At 51.7% G+C, this 21,742-nt stretch overlaps 1 protein-coding gene across 5 annotated transcripts in view; it reads left to right on the top strand.

Annotated features, from left to right (window-relative positions):
• The first annotated feature begins 463 nt into the window (after nt 1-463).
• RIMS3 (regulating synaptic membrane exocytosis 3) overlaps nt 464-21,742 on the top strand; it is a 38,578-nt gene continuing 17,299 nt past the window's right edge. Inside the window, exons 1-4 of one of the 5 annotated variants that reach the window (XM_036893005.2) lie at nt 464-773; nt 16,002-16,178; nt 17,464-17,576; nt 20,678-20,925. In XM_036893005.2, the coding sequence (XP_036748900.2) occupies nt 20,709-20,925 (217 nt within the window). In that variant the 5' untranslated portion in view covers nt 464-773; nt 16,002-16,178; nt 17,464-17,576; nt 20,678-20,708. The remainder of the gene's footprint in view (nt 774-16,001; nt 16,179-17,463; nt 17,577-20,677; nt 20,926-21,742) is intronic. The other 4 variants (XM_036893006.2, XM_036893009.2, XM_036893004.2 and 1 more) reach the window with 4 other exon arrangements.

Here is a 21,742-nt window from a genome sequence, read left to right as displayed (position 1 = left end):
CCCTGCCGGGTCTGAAAGGGACATTATAAAGTCTTTTTCATAGCAACCACTTGGGCAAGTCTTTTCTCTCTGGACTTAAGTTTTTCCATCTGTAAACGGGATTTGATGTCTGTAAGTCATTTCCCCTTTCTCTCACCATCTGACCTTCCTGGATCCCGCCCAGGGTCGGGTAGGGGTACCAGGATGCCGGGGAGGTCCTAGGAAGGCCCTAAAGAGAAGGATGAGAAAGAATAGATAGAGGCGAGATGAAGATCAGGCCTGAGGCAGGAGTGTCTTGGGGACTTAAAGAGGTTCGAGGCGCCCTCTAGACTCCGCCCCTTCGAGGCCAGCGTGGGTCGCCCCCAACCAGGCAAAGCCAGACCCACCCAGTTCCCTAGGCCCCGCCCACCACCAGAGGCCCTGCCCCCATAGGCCCCGCCCCACGACTCCTCCCTCCAAGCCGAGGCCCCGCCTCCCTCTTCGCCTCCCGCCAGCCAGGGCTTGGGCTTTGCACCCGGCGGAGGCTGAGGACCGTGGCGGCTGCGGACCCGGCCGCGCAGGCTGGTGGAGCGGAGCTGCCCGGGCCGGTGGCGGGTGATGCCCCCGTGAGCTCTCTCGCCCCGCTCCCCGCCCCGCGCCCCCACCCCCTCGGAGTCCGCAGCCCGCCTGGGCCCGGGCCGCACCTACCGCCGGGTCCGCGGGGCGGGGTCTCGGGGCAGCACCTGCCCCGCCTTGCTGAATCGCCTCGCCAGGCGTAGACCCCCTTCCTGTCTGGACTCCGGCTCCACCTCCAGGTAAGTCGGTAGGCCTGGCTCTCCTGGAAGTGGACATGGGGAGGGGGCTGCAGAGGTCTGGGGACCACGGGGCGGCTTAGGGGGGCGGGAGGGGGCTCCAACCGTTAGGCGCCGATACAGATATGAGTGTGCAGGGTCTGGGGAAGCCGGGGCCCGCGGGATGAGCTGTGCGTGTGTGTGATAGCTCTGGGGTGGGGGCTAAGATATGAGAGGGGAACATGGGGTATTTAGGGAAGCCTGGAAAATGGGGTAGGGGACCCCGGAGTCTTGAGTTCTTTGCTGATACTCAGAGAACCTGGGGCTCTAGTCTTCAACAGCATTGCCTGGAATGGCATTTTTGGAAAGTGCTTCAAAGCCCTCCTGGAAAGGGAGCTGGAAGGCAGCCTGCTTTCTCCCTCCTGCTTGTGCCCTGATTGAGAAGCAGCCACTTTTTTCTCCCAATGAGACACTACTGTTGTGCCCAGACGACCCCCTCCACACCATGAAAAAGGGGTGGTGCTCACTCCAGCCCTAGGGTGGGAAGAGGGGGCTTTGGGGAAGCTCGGAAAGGCAGTTGGTTAATCAACGGTGGGGAGTCAGGGTTCAGGCAAGACCCATGGGCAGCCCGGGCACCCGTTTATTCAAGTTGAGAGTATCTTCACTGGTTGGTCTCCAGGCTGCCTGGTGGACCCATGCCCACATCACCTCCTCTGGACAACCCAGCCTTGAAGAGTGGGGTTTCATCCCAGTATCCCGGGCAAGCCCATAGCTCCTGAGGTCCTGGATGGGATGACAATGCCATTCCCAGGTCCAGAGAACAAGGGGCACTGGCTGGCATTGCCATCTGGGGCCTGTTTGGATGTGGCCCTTCAAGGCTAGGGAGCCAATGTGAATGTCCAGCCCCAGCCCCAGGGGTGTGGTCTGGGTGTGGCGAGAAAGGCTGCTGCCCCTTTGGTCCTGACCTCTGCCCATGATGGCTTCTTGAGTTTAAGATCCTTGGGTTTGGGGTCTGAAGTGGTGAGCAGATGGCCTTTCTGGGCTAGGTCTGGTCACTAAGGGGTTAACTAGCCAGTCCCCCACAGTAGCTGCCAGCCACCAATTAGTCTGTAATCAGGCAGCTGCCAACTGTCCCTGGGGGCATATGGGCAGCCTAATGGGGCATTCTCTGGTGGGAGTGAGGGAAGGGAGTGGTCTGTGAAACCTGCTGCTGAAACCGAGCACCGGGCCCTTCAGAGCCTGTTTGGGGCCCACAGACCCCTTCCCTGCCCTCTGTGCCAGGCTGCTTGGCATAGGGACCTCCAGCCCTGGTATTTGACACCTACCCAACCCTCTGCAGGGTAAGAAGCTCAGAGTTGGACAAACTTGGCTTCAAACCCAGGCTCTGCCACTTGCTGGCTGTTTGCTATTGAGGAAATCACCTCCTGTCTCTGAGTCTCCTTCAGGAAAACAGGCCCATCTTCTAGGTCTGCTGGGAGGAGTAAATGAAATGGTGGATTTGAGCTGCTTAGCCCAGCACCTAGCACTCGGGAAGCTCAGTAGATGACTGCTGAACTCACAAGCAACCCCTGTGCCAGGGACTTGACGGGACAGGCAGGCAGGAGCCAGGTGCTAAGAACCCAGCCAGGATCAAGGTCCCTTTCCTCGGGGCATGTGGTCTCCTAGCCAGACACTGTTTCCATCTCAGCTGTTCTCTCTCCCTCCCTCCTTGCTCACAGACACTTCTGGTCTCTGAACATTAACTGGATTTTACACCGCAGAGCTCAGGACTGAGCTGCTACTTTCTAGGCTCCCCTTATCCTTAACTGGGTGATAAGCTTTGGGGGGTCTCTCAGGGGTCTGGGTGTTGTCTGCAGCTGCAACAGCAGCTGGCCCTTTAAGGAGGGAAGAAAACAATTATCTGGCCTGGGCATTGCATCAGCTGGAGCCTGGAGGGTCCCTGGGGAGAGGGGGCAGGCTGGTGGTTGATTTCATTAGTGCCGTGTGAGAACTCTCACCCAACGCTGCCCCACTCTGCAGCCAGCGCAGCCCCAGCCCCATTGCCTCCCCCACCCTGCCCCCTGAGCGCCACCTCAAAGGATTCCATCTGTGCACCCACAGCCTAAGCCATGGGCCTCAGGGGGTGTAGGGAGGTGTCTCTCACACTGGCCTTTTGCTGACTTGGAGTAGATGTGTGTGTCTCCTGTACAAGCATTTTGCTGACAATGGGGGTGTCTCCCCCATTCATGTTTAGCTAACATGAGGGGCTTTTCTCCCATATGGGCATTTGGTTGATCCAGGGGAGGGGTGTTTCTATGCTGGCCTCTTGCTGACAGTGAAGCCTTCTACCACAGTGATGTTTTGCTGACCTGACAGAGGAGCAGTGCTGCCTTGGGTGTGTGTGAGCTGAAGGCATGGGTGAGAAACAGGTGCTCTCTGGTTGGAGGTGAGCTGGCTGGGAACAGTGAGTCACAGGAGCAGAGCGGTACTTGGGCATCAGACGAACCTGGGTTCAGATCCCACACCCTCCGTTTCCAGGCTCTGTCACCACTTCAAGCTGGTGGTCCCAAACTCCTCTGAAAGATCAGAGTAATCACACCCTCATGTGGAAGGTGCTGAGGGGATTAAATGCAGTAACTGGAGGTACAGCACCCAGCCCAGGGTTGGCAGGTGGAGGGGGCATACTGGACAATTATTCTCTTCCCTTTGCAAGTTTGGGCTCCTTGCACCTTGAGCCCAAGATGCCTGGACAAGAAAAGGAGGGTCGGTGAGGAGTGAGGACAAGGGCAGAAAGCATGCAGGGCCCTCGGGAGGATGCATTTAGACACCTGATGTACCCAGCTGTGTGAGCCAGGCAGCCCCTGCCTCCACGGAGCCTGTACTAGAGCCAGGAGATGGCCTGAGCAGGTAATAATGCAAGTGACTTGTGTTGAAAGGAGGGATTCAGGGAGCCTGGGGTGACAAGGAGTTTAGGAGGCAAAGAAGAGATGAGGAAAGGGGAGTGTGTGCGCTAAGGTCTTGGTGATGGTGGGAACAGTCCTGGTGCTGGGAGCGGGGGTCGGGGGTGGGGAGCAGTGGTGGAGAGCGGGTAGAGAGCATGCAGGTGACTGTGCAGCCAGGCCAGACCTCCCTGGTCTAGCAGACACTCAGGAGTGTGGGCAGCATTCTGGGCCTTTGGGCAGCACCTTCTCAGGTGTGACCTTTTGCCCTCTCATACCCCTTCCCTGTGCAGCAGCCCTGGTGCCTGGGGATCTGGTTGTTTATGTGGCTTGCCCCAGGAGGGAGGGGGTCAGTCCCAGTCCTTCCAGCTCCCTCTCTCTGGGCCTTGTTGACGAAGTTCATCCCTTGGGGCCAGGTTCTCCAGACCTCTCCTGGGAGCCAGAGGGCAAGGCAGGCCTTTGGCACCAGGCTGGCCTATGTTCACATCCCATTTCAGCAATTCGTGAGGTGGGTGACCTCTGGCAAGGCACACCTTGTCTCTGAATTTCAATGTTTTCAACTATAACATGGGGTTAATGTTATCTCTCTATGGGAAGGAGAAAATGAAATTCCAGATGGAAGTTACAAAACCCTATCTCAATGTGGGTTGGCATTTTTATTCTATTGCATGGGGGCTGACACCCACTCCGGGCCAGGCCCAGATGCAGGGCTGGCCCAGGGCTGCAGGCGGGAATGGTTTCATGAGTATGGTTGCGCAGGGCCCTGCACTTAGAAGGATTCCACACTTGGTTTAATGTTCTGCTGTCACCATCTTGAAATTCTTAATAATTTTGAACAAGGGACCCTGCATTTTCTTGTAGCCCTGGTCCCTACATATTATATAGCTCTATAAACTGGATAAGGGTAAGAAGAGGCAGGGAGAAACACAGACCTGCAAATAGTGCCCGAGTGGAGGAGGTATAAGGTGGAGGGCATGACTAACTGTCCCAAGGTGGGTGGGATGTTAAGAATAGTAACATTTATTTAGTGCTTACTGTGTGCGAGGTTTTCTGCCAAGCGCTTTACATGTTCCTCTTCCAACAGCTCTGTGAGGTAGGTACAATTATTTCCATTGTACAGATGAAGGAAGTAAGGTTAAGTGTCTGGGCCAAAGTCACACAGCTCTGCTAAAAGTAGCAGAGCTGGAACTCAAACCCAGGTTGTCAGACTGCAGAGTGCATGCCTGGACCAGGGGCATTTTCACCAGGAAGAGGGGCCGCCTGAGCTGGGGCTGAAGGAAGACTTGGAGCTTGCTGAGGAGGAAGAAGGTGTGGGGAAGGGAGGGCTGGCTCAGCAGGAAAGCGCCAGTGCCGAGGCATCATGCTTGGCCAGAGGGGGGTGGAGCCCAAGCCAGATGCCTTCCGGGGGAGGAGAGAAGTAACCTTTGAATTTCGTCGTTCTGATTTTCCAAGCGTACAGCTCCTAGTCACTTCTCGCCCAGGCCCTGCTGCTGCCCGTGTTCCTGAGCTGCCTGGCCCCTCCTCTCACTGTACTGCCCACTCCTCCCCAACTCCCATTACTCTCTTGACTTTATGATCCCTTCTGACTCAAGACCTTCCTGGGCCACATTTAGACATCTCACAATCAGCCTCAGGTCCAAACTCAGGGCCCCAGCTCCGCCTGCTGGCACCTGCTCTGCCTCCAGTGTCCCCAACTCATCTCTGCCACCACAATCCACCCACTTGCTCAAGCTGGAAAGCTGGAAGTTCTCTTGGACACCTCCCTCCCCCTCACTCCCACAGCCTACAGCCAGTCTTCAGCAAGTCCTGTTCTCCTGAATATCTTGAGTCCGTTTCTCTCCTTGCCCACTGCCCCATTCCAGACCACCATCAGTTGCCTGGACCCCTGTGACAGCCTTCTAAACTTGTCTCCTTATATTTCTGTTCTTGCCCCACTTCATTTCATTTTTCACACTGTAGCCAGAGTGATCTTCTAAAGATAATTGTTTGACTGAATCACTTCCCTGCCTCAGACCCTTCCAAGACTCTTTGGAATAAAAGCCAGACTCTGTTGTAGCTATAGGGCCTGGTGTGATCTGGCCTCGCCGACCTCTTTGCATTGTCTTGTACCATTTTCCTTCTCCCTGAGCTGCAGGACTTTCACACATGTTCCCTCATCCTGGAATGCACTCCTCCCGGTACCCTGCTAACTCCTACTTATCCTTCAGATAGATGCCAACTTGAACATCATTTCTGTAGCAAACCAAAAAACCAGAAACTGAACACCGCCTCCTTCCATGGGGCCTCGTATTTCTCCATGACACTCATCACACAGGAATTGCTTTTTCCTTGTCTCTCTTTCTTGCTAGAGTCTGAACTCCATGGGGTCAGGAATCCTGTTTTGCCTAGCTCCAGCACACAGTAGGTCCACAGTGAGTTGTTCAGTGAATGAAAGGAATAGATGAATCGTTGCTGCGGCATCCTAACTGGCCTCCTTGCCTCTAGGCCTGCCTTCTCCAGTCCTCTCTGTGCAGCCCCAGAGTGATCTTTCTAAAACACAGAACTGATCCTGTCATCCCCTGCTATTTAAAATACTTCAATAGCTCCCTATTGGTGACAGGAAAAGCCTCAGCCTTCTTAGCATGATGTTCAAAGCCCTTTGTGATCTGCGCCAACTGCCTCTCCAGCCTCCACCCCTCCGCTCCCCCACCACACTTTGAACTCCTGGCTGTTCCTCTAACATGTCAGGCTGTTTTGTGCCTCTGTGCCTCTGTACTTGCTGTTCCCTCTGCCTATAGTGCCTCCTCACCCTAGCTTTGTCTTCCTGGAGGACATCTTTCATTCTTCAAAACCAGCTAAGCTGTCACCCTTGCTGTGAAGCCTTTGAGGAGCCCTCCTGCCCTCTCTGGACAGAGTTAGCACATCCTCCCTCGGCCACATCTGTGCGGAGTCTACATTTCTTCCTCCTCATCTCCTGTTGAACTGAGCTCCTCCAGTACAAACATAGGGATTATTTTTCTTCAGGATTGTTCAGCTTTGTGCCTCCAGCTCCCAGCTTCTTCCCTGTCTTCATTAGGTCTTTGCTTGTATACAGAAACCCACTCAAGCCAGCTTCAGTAATAAAGAAAGATTTATTATGAGGACACAAGAGATTCCTGGGAACTAGGCGCAGAAAAATTGTTAGCCCCTGGGAGATGGGACTTGTAGGCCAGGAGAAACTGAGGCAGCCATTTCTTGTGCTTTGCTGGCCACCATCACCTGTCTGACTCCACAGGCCGAGCTCTCTCTGCTTTTCCAGACACTGGGCCACCTATCATTCCTGTATGGTGTCACTTGGTTGCAGCCACATTCAGAGATAGAACCCAGGGCTTGGCAAATCCAAGTCCAAACTTCCAGAAGAGGATCTGATTGCCTCTGAGGGGGTCAAGTGCCTACCCTGGTCCAATCTGCGGCATCCTGCTGGGAAGGAGCACTAGGTCAGACATGCGAGTAGAGCTATTGGCCCCCTCCAAGAAAGAGGGTTTCTCTTTATTATCTGGGCAAGCACTTTAAAAATTTTTGGCTAGAATCCTTAGAATCCCAGGGTGGGCCTGGTCCCCAAACTTTCACCTGATAGAACCTGGAGAAAATGGACCTGGCTGTGGATTAAAAGGGAATCTTTTCCTGGGGCCACACTGCCCAGGGCAGGCTCTGAAGAACCTGTGAGATATCATTCAGAGGCCTGCACAGAGAGGTAGGAAGATGAGACCATGCATTTTCTCACCTCTCTTTGGAATGGGAAAGGAGGGAAGAGGAGGGCGTGAGCAGTCAGGCCAGTTCTCCCTACCAAAATTGTATTCATTCTAAAACTTTTTTCCTTTCCTGGGTGAAGAACCATGCCATGCCTACTACCGCCCCCTCCCCTGCCTCATTCCCTAATCAGTCATTCTTTACCTGCATCAATTCTGTTCTTTGTATTTGCCTGGTAATAAGCATTTTTTGAGCACTTACTCTGTGCCAGCCACTTTGTGCATGCATCATTTCATTTAATCTTCACACCCTGTAAGATAGGTGCTATTATTGTCCCCATATTAAGATAAGGAAACTGAGTGAAGCTCAGAGAGGTGCCAGTTACAGACTAAGGACACACAGCAGTGTGACTCCAGGGTAAAAGCTCTTAACCTCTTGTCACCTCAGCTACTTACTCACTTGCCTGTTTGCTTTTTGGGGTTGTGAGGACCTCATGGGTGCCCAGGTTACCTTCCTCCCTCAACTCCCTGCTGCCTATCATGGGGCCAATCCAGAACAAGGGCTCCCAACTCTGGGATGAACAGACGTAGGTGGAGTAGAAAAGGCATCTGGCTGGGAGTTAGGGTCTCCTCCTCATGGATCTACCCTGTGTAGCTTGTGGCTCTGGACAAGTTTCTTAACCTTTCAGAGCCTTGATTTTTTCATTCAGAATAGGCATGATGATTCCTGCCGTGAGGCTTGTGTTAGATGGTAGGTGTCAGGACAACTTGTAAATAGGAATGAACCGAGCAGTTTCTAAGGATTGTTATTACCAGAATGGAGTGAAGCAATAGGGTGCCAGCTGGCCACTGTGCTCAAGCTCTCGCAGGAGGCAGGCGAGCCTAGTGCTTCACCACATGGAGAGTGGTACCTTCAGTGAGACCCGAGATGACTCTCAGTGGCTTGTGGACCTGCCAGTACATATTGGCTCACATAGTAGGAAAGCTGGTTCCCCTTCAGCTCTATCAAGTCCAAGATTGCCCCAGGGAGAAAGTGTCAGTGTAGTGCTAGTGTGTCTTTCTAACACTTGCTGCCTCCCCTTTTGAACAAAGAGATCCTAACTGGTAACTCCACGGAGCTAAAATTTAATAGTATAGCTTTGCTTTTACTATATTTATTTTACTGTCATTTCCTATTTATTAAAAGTGATAGTGGCTTTCCATTTATAGTGGTAATACAAAGTTTCTATTCAAAATAAGTGCATTTAACTGTGTTGTACACTTGAAACTTATGTAATACTGTGCGTCAACTACCCTTCAATAAAAAATAATTATCTAAAAAAAAAAAAATTATAAACGAAAAAAAAAAAAAGTGCATTTAAGTTAAAAGTGTCCATTTCAAGAAAATAAATCATGAGGAGTACAGGAGTATGGAGGTCTGGCAGAAATTGTTGAGTGGGGCACACAGTGTAATGTGGACGACGCAAAATTGGGAAGTGGTACGGGGACCTCAGAGATGTGGATCGTTGTCCTAGATAATTTTGATGGTCCCTTGCTCCTACCTGGAAAATGTGGGGTAGTCTCTCTGCTGTGCCAGCCTGCTTCCCTCTCCTCACCTGGTGCGGTCTTGGGTTTCTTTCACAGAATCCTGTCACGATTGTCATGCAAACAGGAGAATTTGTGCCCTTCTCCCTCAGCGTGCTTGAGAAGGGGGCTTTTGGAGTTGGGGTTTCTGGATGGGGGTAGGATGCCCCTTCATCTCTGAGGCAGGACTCAGGCACTCCTGGGGGAACAGGAGCTGCAGAATCCACAGCTGGTCCCATGCACAACACAGGCCTCAGGGCGTCCCAGAGGGCTGGAGTCCCAGGGAGTGCTGAGGCTGCAGGAGAAGCAGGTGAGGGCAAGGCTGTCCCTGGAGCCTCCTGCCCCAGAACTGGAGGCCCAGGGACATGAAGCCAGGAGGCTTTGGGGCCTCAAAGGTCCCTTTTCCCACCTCTTCATGTCACTGACTGCCTGCCCCTGGGGATTGGGTGGCAACCCCATGAGACCTCAGAGCATGCACAGTATTTATCCACTAGACTCGGCGGGCCAGGGCCAGGGCTCGGGGATGGGGGGCCAAAAGGGACCCTGCCTGTCCCCTCCCCAGACGCATGTCTACAACAGGAGGGTTGGGGGCCTGGGTAGTACAGGAGTGTGGAGGTTTGGCAGAAATTATGGGGTGTGTGTTTGTGTATCCATGGAAAATGAGGGTCTCTGTGAAAGCATACTGATGTGTGAGAGAGCTTAAATTTGTTTGTGTGTGTGCTTGTGACATGTGTGTCCATGGTGAATATAGCTCTGAGTGATATGATATGTCTGAGGGTCTCTGAGAGCATCTTGTGCATGTTGGGGTGTGCAGGGTGTGATATGTGCATTGGTGGTAGATGTATCTTCGTCTGATATATCTGACGGTCTCTGTGAGGGAGGTTTTGTGCAGCATGTGAGTGTGTGTGTGTGTGTGTGTGTGCGCGCGCGTGCCAGGGTGTCTGTGTGTGACATTCATGTGGGTCTGTGGTGAATACATCTCCATGTAATGTGTCTGTGAGGCCTCTATCATGTGTGTGCATGCTGTGTGTCTGCGTGGCTGGCATGCTGAGTGGGGTGTGTGCCTGTTGTTTTGCGCACATTACCGTCTTTGTGCAGCATGTGTCTGGCTATGTGGTGTGCCTGAGTGGCCATGTGAAGATGTGTTGTGCACAGAAGGGGCGTTGTGCCCCTGGAAGTCTTGGGGGTGGAGGGAAGGGCTATGCCAGGAACACAGAGCGCATTGGAGGCGTGTGGCTGTCTTGGCTGGGGCCGCGGGTGTGCTGGGTTCCCTGGGAGGGTCCCCAGGGCAGGCGGCAGGTGCGGGCGGCGCCTTCCGGCTTGGAGCAGGGATGGTAACCAGAGCCCCTTCCCCCATGAAATATTGATCTGGCCTAGTGGCTGCCCTGGCAGGAGAAGGGCTGGGCGGGCGAAGAGCGACGCGGCTGGCTGCTGTCCATGGTGCTGCTGCGTCTCGCCTGGCGTGGGTGTGGGTGCTCAGGCTGGGGCGGGCCTGGGAAGAGGAGAGATTTACACACCGACACCCTTAGTGGGGCCTCTGCCTCTGAGGATGAGCTTGCCTGTCTCTACCTGTCTGTCAGTTTCTGCCACCCCATCTAGGAAGAGGGAACAGGGACCAAATGAGTATTTTGGGGGATCCAGCATCCCAGGATCCCTGTATACTTACCTAGGGCTTGGGTAACCCTGGGGCTGGGTTTGCCTGGGAAGGTCCTGATTTACATCTATGGTTCTGGTGTAATTGTTAGTAGTGTCTCTGCTCACTCTCGAAAGAGTCCTAGCTGGATGATAAATTATATGTTCCCAGCAATAAGCTTTGTGCCAAAGGCCTCTTCTCCCACTTTCTCTACTCTGCCTGGGAAGTTCTGTAGCCATGTGGGTGTGTACAAATGCCAGCTGTGTGTTTGTGGAGAGTGGCCTTCCTGTGCTAGGGCTGAGCTGGAATAAGGGCTTGGGTGCCCCAGGCCTCTTGGGATCCTGCTGCAGCCCAGGTGCTCTCCTGGGGATCCAGCCCCCTTCTCCACCAATCCAAATTCTGCTCACCATTCAAGCTGTGCTCTTTTTCAGGCCTGGACTTTCCTTGCCCTCCTGCATCCCAGGCTGGTTAGGCCTGTCCTTGCTTTTGATGTCAGAGTATGGTGGGGCCTCCAGGTTGGCCATCTGTATACTCATGGCATCTCTGAGTTCTGCTTTTAACCACTGATTCTCCCTTTTTCTGTGGAACCCATTTTCCTCCTACCCCTAACTGTGTGTATTGCCTTTTGCCCTTTCCTCACTCTGTTCTCTAGGCATTCTTTCCTTTCCACACCCCACTTTTTCCTCTGGGGAGCACACCCAAATCCTGCCCACTCACATTGCTCTCCTGAGCTTCAGTGGATCTGCTTACCTGCCCAATGCCTCCCTGTGGGGCTTGCAGTATTCCCAGACTCAGCATATCTAAAATGGGGACTCATTTTCCCCTTAAGCTAGCTTTTTCCTCTAGGACCTGAAGTTTTTGCTGATGGCGCCTCTTAGTTCCCACCCTTCCTGTAAATCACTTTGAAATCTGTTTTTTTCCTCCCCCTAACTTTGTCCCATCACTAACTCTAGCTGCTCCCCAAGCCCTGCCATGACTCCTGCCCCCCACTCTTTCTGCTGGCACTATGTGAAGCAGGGCTGCCCTTCTTATCTGTTTCCTGACTGATGTCCCTGCTGTTAGGCTTCTGCACTTCTGCTTCAGCTCTCCGAGTCACACTGATCTCTGTAAGACATTGCAGCTAAGACATGTCAGATTTCACTCCCTACAGGATTAAAGCCAAGCTTCTTAGCCCTGCATTCAGAGCTCTTCACTGGTTGTTCCCCGCCTACCTTCCCAGCCCTCTCTTCCACACGTGTACTCACCTCCCTGTTCCAACTACACTGCTCTATGCACCATCCTCTGAATGTAACATTCTCTGGACCTTCCCAGGTAGTTCCCACCTCTTCCTTCCTGCCACTTATCCAAATCCTACCTATCTTTTCAGGTGCTGTGCAATGCATTTCCTGTGATGTCTTCTTTGCTCTCCCTATCCTGGAGTGTTCACTCCTACAGAACAACTGGAGTATTTTATCTTTACCTCTCAGTGCCTTGGGTAGTCTGTGGGCTAGCAGTGTGGATATCATCTGGTAGCTTGTTAGAAATACAAAATCTAGGATCGTTGGGATCAGAATCTGCATTTCAGCAAATCCCCCAGTGATTCATATGCACATTTAAGTTTGAGAAGCACTGGGTGGTACTTAGTTTGAGGGCTGGATCTTGCTTTTGTTTCAGAGTGGCCTTTGGCCAGGGCTGGAGTGTTCTCATGTGCCAAGTCTAGCGGCCCCTGCCATATCTGGCCAGACCCCATGAGCTATGAGAGGAGGTAGGTGGTAGAGACAGCCAAGAAGCATATGTACTCTGCCTGGACCTGTCCCACCTGGAATCTATGCCCTGCCAGGCCTCAGAGCTCAAGCTCTGTAGATCTGACTCTGGAAAGTACTGTAGTCACACAAGGAGGAATCAATTAATCAATAAAAAAGTAGTTATCAAGTGTATAGCGGAACTTCTCTTCACAAAACACCCATTGGTGGAAATGGCTGTTATTGTATGTTTTGAAAGAAAAATATGTATTTTAGTTTTTTTCTTTATAACAATACAGTTTCTGAAGTGGTAACTTTTTAGAAAACACAATGTCACATGAAGAAAATAAAAATGACTCACAATTTCTGCTGTCTTGCTATAAATACCATTAATATAATATTTATTTGAGATCATCATTGATTCATTCAACAAATATTTACAGAGCCCTACTATGTGCCAGACCTGTGCCAGGCACTAGGGATTCTGGGTGAAGATGACATTGTTCCTATATTTAGGTAGCTCACAGCCAGGGCGTGGGGTGTGGGAGACAGGCACTGAACAAGTCAGGAGGAGCAGTGTAACAAAATACCACAAACTGGGTCGCCTAGAACAACAGAAATTTATTCTCTCACAGTTCTGGGGGCCAGAAGTCCAAAATCAGGGTGTCAGCAGGATTGGTTCCTTCCGAGGGTGACGCTGTTCTATGGCTGTCTCCCAGCCCTGACAGCTGGCAGTCCTTGGCTTATTGCTCACTCCAGTCTCTGCCTCCATCACTGCATGTCACACTCCCTATGTATGTGTGTCTTCACATGGCTGTCTTCTTATCAAGACACCAGACACATTGGATTAGGGACTGACCGTGGTCCAGCATGACCTGGATTTGACTAATCATGTCTTTGCAAACAGGGTCAAGCTCTCAAGTACCAGAGTTAGGATCTCAATATATCTTTTTGGGGGAACACAATTCAACCCATAATAGGCAGGGCAGTACAGAGGCTGGGGGAGCACACTAGGGGGACTAACCTTGTCTAGAAAGACTCTCCTGGGAAATAACACTCAGCCTGGGACTGAGCAATGAGTAGGGGTTAGCCAGGCAAAGGTGGTTCAGCAGGCAAACATGGGGCCTCAGAATATGACAGTCAGGTGGGCCAGAGACAAGCATTACAGGTGGCACTTTTGGGGAATGGAGAGCAGGGAAGTGTGGCTGGAGTACAGATGAGGGGCAAGAACTTGGGATGAACTTGGTCACTTGGCCTGTGGGCCTTGGTGAGGAGTTTTATTTTCTCCTGAAGGAACTGGGGAGTTATGGGAGGCTGTCACACAGGAGTGATTCATTAGGCTTTGTGAGCTGTCTCCTTATAAGCCTGAGCTGTCTGAAGGCTGTGTTGTTCCTCTGTGTCCCCAGTTCTGAGGAAAGATACATAGCCATGTCCTCAGGAGCCCCTGGCTGAGGAAGACACGTGACAGCCCCATCCAGGGAAGGAAGGCATGGGTCTGCCTCTCCCTTGGGTGTCTTGGGTCCTTGGAGTCTGGTGGACACAAGTTTGGGCCTGGATACTCCATGCCCTGACCTTCTGTGAGGACTGTGTTTGAAAATGTGTCCAGGATGCCCTCGTGGGTCCCTGAGGCCAGAGGCCCCAAGCTGAGGGAGGCCAGAGACTAGGGCTTGCAGAGCCCTTCTCTTAGCACCCTGCTCCCCTCAAGGGATGTCTGCCTGTTGCGTTCCTATGCAGGAACCAGCCTATCTGGGGCTCAACTCATCCCTTACCATACCCTCAGGAGACCACCCCTTTACTGTGTGTGATAGAAGAAGGTTCCACTGCCCCAAAGCTGCCTCCCCCACACACACCTTGCCTGGGCTGGGTGGGCCAGGCTGGGTGGAGGAGAAGTGGGTCAGCTCGGTAGCCATGGTGACAGCAGCTGTTCCCTGCCAGCCTTCTCATCTCACCACAAACCTCACCCATGAGCTCCTTTGTCCAGCCCACAAGGATGGGAGCCAGGAGAATGGTATTGGGGACTGGAGCATGTATGAGTGTGTATGTGTGTTTGAGCTCACACAGACACTCGCTAGAGCTGGTGTGCATGCCTCAGTCAAGGGAGCCCACAGATCCAGGTAAGACACTTCCAACTTCCCTACCCACTGAAGGGATGGGGCTGTTCCTGCCTTCCTGGGCTGGGCAGGGGCCAAGGGGAGGTGTGTGTGTATGAGTGTGGGCATACCAGTCTGCAAACACGTGTGGCTGTCAGTGTGGCTGCTTCTGTGTACCTTTGTGTGGATGAGTTGGGGTGGGAGGTGGTGTATTTATCTGTGTACCCACGTGATTGTGTCTTTAAGTGTGTATCGTCTGTGTGGTGTGTGATCACACATTTGAAATTTGGTGCCCTGTGTCTCCCTGTGTGTGTGTAGTTGTGTTGCAAGCTTGGTTTGGAGGAGACAAAGGTTGCACAACCAGGAAAGCAGCTGGTGTAGTGTTCCTCACTCAGGCTGGGTGTGCCCCCTCTGCCCAGTCTACCTCCCCACTACATATAAGGGATGCACCCATCTCTTCCTGAATGGAGAAAAGAAAAGTCAAAAAAAGAGAACCCCTCTCCCTGTCCGTAGATGCAGGCACTGGCCTCTGACATGGGCACAGATTGGAATGGGTGATGTGGTCGGCAGTCCTGATGCTGGATTGGGTTCAGGTCAGGTTCTCAAATGCCAGACCCAGTATCCAGTGAGGGCCAGGAGCTGAAATGCTGGCAAAGAAGAGCACAACCCCATGGGCCAGCTCCCACCTCAACTGACAGGTGTAGGGGCCTGATCCCATGCTCATCCTCAGCTCTGGGTTAGAAGCACTGGGGCCGGAGTCGGGGGTGAGCCTGTTTGTCTCTAAGCCTGCCCAGGAAGTGGTTGTACTTGGTGTTCAATCCCCACCAAAAAGCACGAACACCTGTACAGTCCTTTACTGTTTACAAAGGCACCATTCTAACAATAATAACGTAATTGCCCAACTGAGCATTAGTTAGCATGTGCCAACCCTTACTTTGTAATAGTTTATCTAATTATGCTAAAGCAGGTGTTATTATCCCCACCTCAGAGATGAGGAGCAGTAGGCTTAGGGGGTTAAGGAAATTGCCCTGTGTCATATGGCTTGTAAGTGACAGATCTAGGTTTACAACTAAGTCTGTCTGCCTCCAAAGCCTGTGTTTTAAATAACTCTGCTTTCCTGCTCCTCATTATCTCATATGATCCCCAGTCCTGGAGAGTCAGGCCGGGTCCAGGTGATGAGTAGACTCATTTTATAGAAGAGGGGATGGAGGTGCAGAGACACTGGATGACTTGTTCAGGGTCAAATGACTGAGGGTGGAGCCAGGAGTGCCTCCCACCCTGACTCCTGATCGCTGGCCATGTCACAGAGTGTCTGGGGAGGGACACAGGCCCCATTAGTCAGGAGGAGGGCAGAGGAAGAATAGGGTCCAGAGGTCCTTAGCAGCTGGACCTGGATGAGTCTGTTATGTGTTAAGAGTTTGAAAGTTGTGGTGGGGCTTCAGCACTAGAAGTTTGGGGACCCAGGAGTTTGGGCAGTTTACAAAGGAGGAAACAGAGAATCAGAGAGTTTAAATGATTTGCTGTCTCTAAAGTCTGTCTTGTTATTCCACAAACTACTGGAAGCCCTTGAGGATAATGTCTCCTGTAGCTCTTCCTCCAAGGCCCCCTCTTTCCTTCCAGGAACCTAGCACATCACTTCCTCCTGGGAGCTATCTGATTGCCTCCCCCCACCTTTCTTGAAAGCTGGTGTCTGGGCAGAAGTTAACTGGAGCCTCATGTACATGTCCTAGGGGTGTGCTCTTGGGAGGGGCCCAGCCCCCGGTGATGCCGGACACCACGCTCAGACTCATCAGTTTGGTAAGTCTGGGTTTTCTTCAAGGTGGGGAGGAAGCACCTGACAGGTGATGCAGGACTGGGAGCTGGGAGACTTGAGTTGCAACTCTGGTTTGTCACCAACTTCTGTGTGATCCTTGGTGTGTCTCTTTCCCATTCTAGGCCTTGATTCCCTACTCTGCAAAATGAAAGATTTGGTTGAAGTAGGGATGACAAGTCAGTTTTAAGTCATGAGCTGAACTCATAGGTTGGTGCTGGAGCACATGTTGAGGATTCTGAGGTTAAATCTGGCCTCAGTGGGAAAGAGATGGATCAGTGATGTCTGCTGTGGGTACAGGATGGTAAGAATTCAGTTATTTGCCATTCCTTCCAGTCTGACAGTCCATCGCCCTGTGACAGATGCCTTGGTCTTTTCTTTTGAAAGGGTAGGTAGCTGGGTTCATTTTGGGTTTTTAGATGGCCTCAGTGACTCTCAAAAAAGGCTTATTATTTGGTTAGAAACATGGCCAAAGGTACCAAGGGCCCCAGGATGGCCTGGCAGAGCCCTGAGACCCATTGTTGTCAGGAATCAGGACATAGTTTGGGGAGCCCTTTGGGTACTGAGACCCCGGAGTAAAGGCCAAACATCCAGGGCTGTAAAGAACACACTAGGCTTCTTCTTTGGGGATTTTGCTGGTATCTGCTGGCATGAACCTTTGGCAGGAGTCGGGGGCAGAGGCCCTCCTCCCTGGAGGGAAATCTGAGCCATATCAGTTGATGCTGCTGTAGCCATAGATAGGAGTCAGCAGGAAGAACTTCAGAGGGAGGTCCCCATGACCCAGCAAGGAAGGGCTCCTCTGCCTAGGAGACCAGGAGCCAGGCTGGGAAAGACACAGTTCTGCTTAAAAGCAGGGAATTGTTGAAGTGACTTTTGTGGAAAGGATGTAGTTTGTTTAGCAATCTTTCTGAACCCCAGTATGTGAGGTGCTGTGTTCCATGTCCTGCTGGACCCTTACCACTCTGCTCCTACTTCTGCCTGCTGCCCTTTCCCACCTATGTGGTCTGATGGCTTTGGGCTTGCTGGGGTGGACTGCCCTCCTCATAGGGGCCAGGTGGCTGGCCCTATCTGTCTCTCTGTCTTGCCCCTCTTGCGGTAATCTGGCTGCCAGAGAAGCAACTGGAACCCCAGTTCTGAGCCTGCCACTGCCATGTGTGTTTACAGACATGCTCTGCTCTCTTAGTCAAAAGGACTTCTAGAAGTCAACTGTGTGAGTCCTGGATGTTAAGTCCTCTGCTTGCCAGTTAACCCAACTCTTTGTCTTACACACAGATGAGGAAACCAAGGCCCAGAGGAGGCAACACCAGGAATGTGCATACGTTCTAATCACACCTCCTGGTTCTTAACTGTTCCAGGCTGCCCAACCCAGGAAGCCTGCTGCACAGGTCAGTCCCTAAGGCCTTGGGTCCAGTGCTTTGGGTCTGGCTCCTCCTGTCCCCTTGGGTATGGCCTGTCTGGCTGCACCCTCCTGAGCATTCATCTGTTCTGCAGGCCCCCTGGGTGACCCCTGAGTGGTGGAAGATGAGAAAGCGGTCCTGGGTAGTGCACAGCCCTGGATGTTAAATCCTCCGCTTGTCAGTGTCATTCTTTATGCATGAGGAAATATGAGCCCTGGGTTGGTTGGGTCCAGAAATTTGTCCCTTACCCTCTTCCCTTCTCACCCCTGAGAGCCGTGCTCGTCAGCTTCCTATGGGCTGCGCTGGGGAAGTGCTCGCTTCTTCAGCTGTAACCTGGGTGGGGTTTCTGCTGCCCCTTAGATGCTCATGCCAGCTGTGGGAGCCTGGGCCAGGGGGATTGTTCTCATCAAAAATAATTTCCTCATAGTTTTTCCAAAGAGCCCAGAGACCCAGGGAAAAGCCTGAGCAGGAGGGATGGGCCCACACCTTTCCCTCCTGCTCAGGTGAGCTCTGGATTGAAGGGAAAGGGGCTGCTGAGTGGCCTGTACCTTTGTGGAAACAGGAGGCTCAGATTCAAGTCTGGGTGTTGCCACTTCTTAGCTGAGTAGGATGGGCAAGGTCGTGACTTCTCTGACTCAGGTTTCTCACCTGTAACATGGAGATTACTACCCACATAACAGAAATATTTTAAATTGTTATTAGGAGTACGCTGTAAGCCCTTTCTCACCTGCCACCAAAGGACCATGCAGAAACCCCCCGCAAACACACAAACTGGCACTAGGATTGGAAACTAAATTGAGGAGATCATCATAGGCCCAGGTCCAGGGGCACTTTCCATTAGCTGCAAGGTTGATGGGGGATGGATGGAGAAACATAATCCAGCACTCTGCTCATGTCACAAGGTGAGCGAGAGCAGCAGACAACCACAAGAAGACAAAACACAGCTTTGACTCAGCCGCACTGTCATCCCTGATTGGCCAGGTGGGCATGAACCATGCTGCCCAGGAGGCCGGGTGGCCGTTCTCAGCTATCTGGGGACTGCCTTCTTCTGGAATGGTGCCTTCCTTTTCCCCCTATTCTCCCTCCCCTTTCAACATCCTTCTGAAAAGACAGATTCTCTCATGGTACAGGCCTAAGGGCAGAGGGTCAGGCAAGGTACTCTGAGCTCTGAGATGGGGAGCTGCCCTGGGAGAAGCCCTATGGGCTGGGCTGGGCTGGGAAGGGCTGAGTGCAGAGCCTGCCTGAACGGCATACTTTGAGCAGAGGAGGCAACATTGGACTTTCAGCCGAGTTGTGAGGCCAGCAGCTGGAGACCCCACTTCTGTGCAAACAGCCACAGACACCTGCTGCTTGCTCCCCGCAAGGGGCTCCCGGTGCCCTCTGTCCTTTTCCCAGGCACTCACTGTGACTGTCATTAAATATTTAGTGGCATAATTAGTTATTTACTATCTCTTCTCCTGGACTGGAGGCTCTGGGAGGGTAAGACCGATCAAGTTGGCCTGGCTCACTTCTGTACCCTTGGCACACGGCATAAGCCTTGGAATGCTAGGGGCTTACTTAACTCTTTGTTGATTGCAGCTTTGGAAAGGAATTTGGCATTATATTCCTAGAATCAAAAATATAGTTATGCCTGCGGTATCAAGTAGGATGCGTTTGGATTTAACAGAGAACTCTGATTCACAGTGGCTTCAGCAGTGGGAAACACATTATTTCATGTAACTGGAAGGCCAGGCAAAGGCAGGCTCCAGGGCAGCCTGAGGTCCTTTCTCACTCTGTGCTGTGCTACCCTCAGCAGAACAGGCTTCATCCTGGGGCTGGGACCTTTCTAGGGGGAAGGGTCTTAAGGGCGGAAGTGAGGACAGAGAGAGAGAGACCACCACCTCTTTTATAAGCTCTGAATCCAAATCTTCACCTTAAGTTCAAATTGGGCCAACTTAGTCATACACCTGCCCTCGGGCCAGTAAGAGTTACCAAGTAAATGCCTCTCACTGACTGGTTTGAACTACTAAGGCTCTGCCTCTAGAACAGGGGATGGGGTGGTACCTGGACAAAACCAGCACTCTGTCCAGGAAGCAGGAGGGAAAAATGGGTGTGGGGAAGCTACCAGCAGTGTCCACAACCCCCAAGCCCAGACACTCCATTTCTGGGAATCAATCCTAAGGAAATAAGTAAATAAAATCAGTGCAGAAAGATGTTTATTGCAGTATTATTTAAAAGGCAGGAGGGAGAGAGGAGAAAGTCAAATCTGATCCAAGAGGTAACTGTATTGAAATATTTAAGTCAGTTATGCTACACAATGGAATATTATGGTGGCATTAAAACATTTATACAAAGTGTTCATGATATTAGGAAATGCTTGTGATGTAATATTAAGTGAAAAATACCAGGATATGGAATTGTATTTGCAGTTCGTATTCAATTCTTTTTTAAAAAAAGCATAGAGAAGACTGGGAGGAGATATGTTAAAATGCCTGCAGTGGCTGCCTGTCAGTAGTGCAATGAAGGGTAACCCTTCTTGCTTGTTATGCTTCTCTGTACCATCCCCTTCAAGCAGGAGGACCCCGTCCACAGTCCAGCCAGGCTGGAGCCAGTTTTGTTCTCCCTGTTCTGATTACTGGCTACAGAAATAGCAATCACACTTTCCGAGTATTTACTCTGTGTCTGACACAGTTCTAGGTCCTTTCACACGCACTAACTTAACCCTTACAACAGTCATCTGAGGTGAGTGCTTGTATTTCTCATTTTGCTAAGGTGTTCACTGGAATGAACACCTCACAGGATGCTCAGTCACAAGGTTGCACAGCTAGTGTGTAGAGGCTTTTGGAATTCAAGAGTGGACTGTATGACTCCACAGCTTATGTCTTTACCACGAAATCAGGTCACAGCCATGTGCTAATTATTAGAATAGTCTCATTTATTGAGCCAAACCCTATGCACACTCTTTACATTTATTTGTTCATTTACTCCCCACAACCTCAGAGAGACTGAGAGACTTGCCCAAGGTCACATAGGTAGGAAGTGGTGGGGCTGTGGTGGAGTGGTCCTGGGGTCTGATGTGGGACCCCCTCTTCTCTCCTCCTACCTCACAGAGTTACCTGAGGCTCTGCCACCACTTGGACCATGTTTGACGGGGAGCCTGGTCCGGCCTCGGCCGCAGCCTCCAGGAATGTGGTTCGGAGCTCCAGCATCAGCAGCGAAATCTGCAGCTCCCAGCAAGCTGGGGGCGGGACCGGGACCTCCACTGCCAAGAAGCGGCGCAGCAGCCTTGGGGCCAAGATGGTGGCCATCGTGGGCTTGACCCAGTGGAGTAAGAGCACACTGCAGCTCCCCCAGACTGGTGAGGGGACATGGGACACCAAGGGGCTGATGTGGGGCACCTTGCAATAATAGGGCACCCACAGACTACCCTCATGGTGTAGAGACTCCCACACCCACAAACCCTTCTGCAGCACTCACCTATACAGGTGCTGATCTGGGTCCAGTATGTGTCCTGATTCATTGAATCCTCATATCACTCTATGAGGCAGGTGCTGAAGCACAGAGAAGGGAAGTAAGATGCCCCAAACTACATAGCTAATAGGTGGTAGAGCCTGGATTCAAACCCTGGCAGCTGAGCTTCTAAATTCATGCTCCTAACCTGTATACTCTGCTGACTTCATGCACACTTACACATTAATCAGCAATTATTTATTAAATAGGCATCATGTTCCTGCCATCATGCTGACACAAATTTGCAGACACACATTCACAAGAATCTGTCTCACTTGTAATTGTCAAGTTTCCTAAGAACAAATAGCCACACAAATGTTAGTTACACAGCCACACATATTACAAAGTCACAAGAGAGATGTACACAAAGACACACACTTTGCATAGTCATATGAATAGTGTGCTCAGTTGCGCAGAAAAGCTACCTCTACTACCAGAAAAGCACAATAAGTCATTCACACTAAGCACGGTCACAAATAAAGCCAGTCATGCAAATCACACAGACACAATCCTGTGAGTACAGATGCACAGACCCAGATCACAGAACCATAGTTACATACATGCATACACAGTGGCCCACAGTCACAGAAACATGTCACACGTGTATGCCCACACCTTACAAAGTCACATTAGCACTAACCTTAACAGCTACATCCTGATAAATA

Source organism: Manis pentadactyla, chromosome 4 (genome assembly GCF_030020395.1).
Source record: "Manis pentadactyla isolate mManPen7 chromosome 4, mManPen7.hap1, whole genome shotgun sequence".
Taxonomy (NCBI): Eukaryota; Metazoa; Chordata; class Mammalia; order Pholidota; family Manidae; genus Manis; species Manis pentadactyla.
Note: the sequence above shows the minus strand (reverse complement) of the source record. Positions and strands in the feature narration are given on the sequence as shown.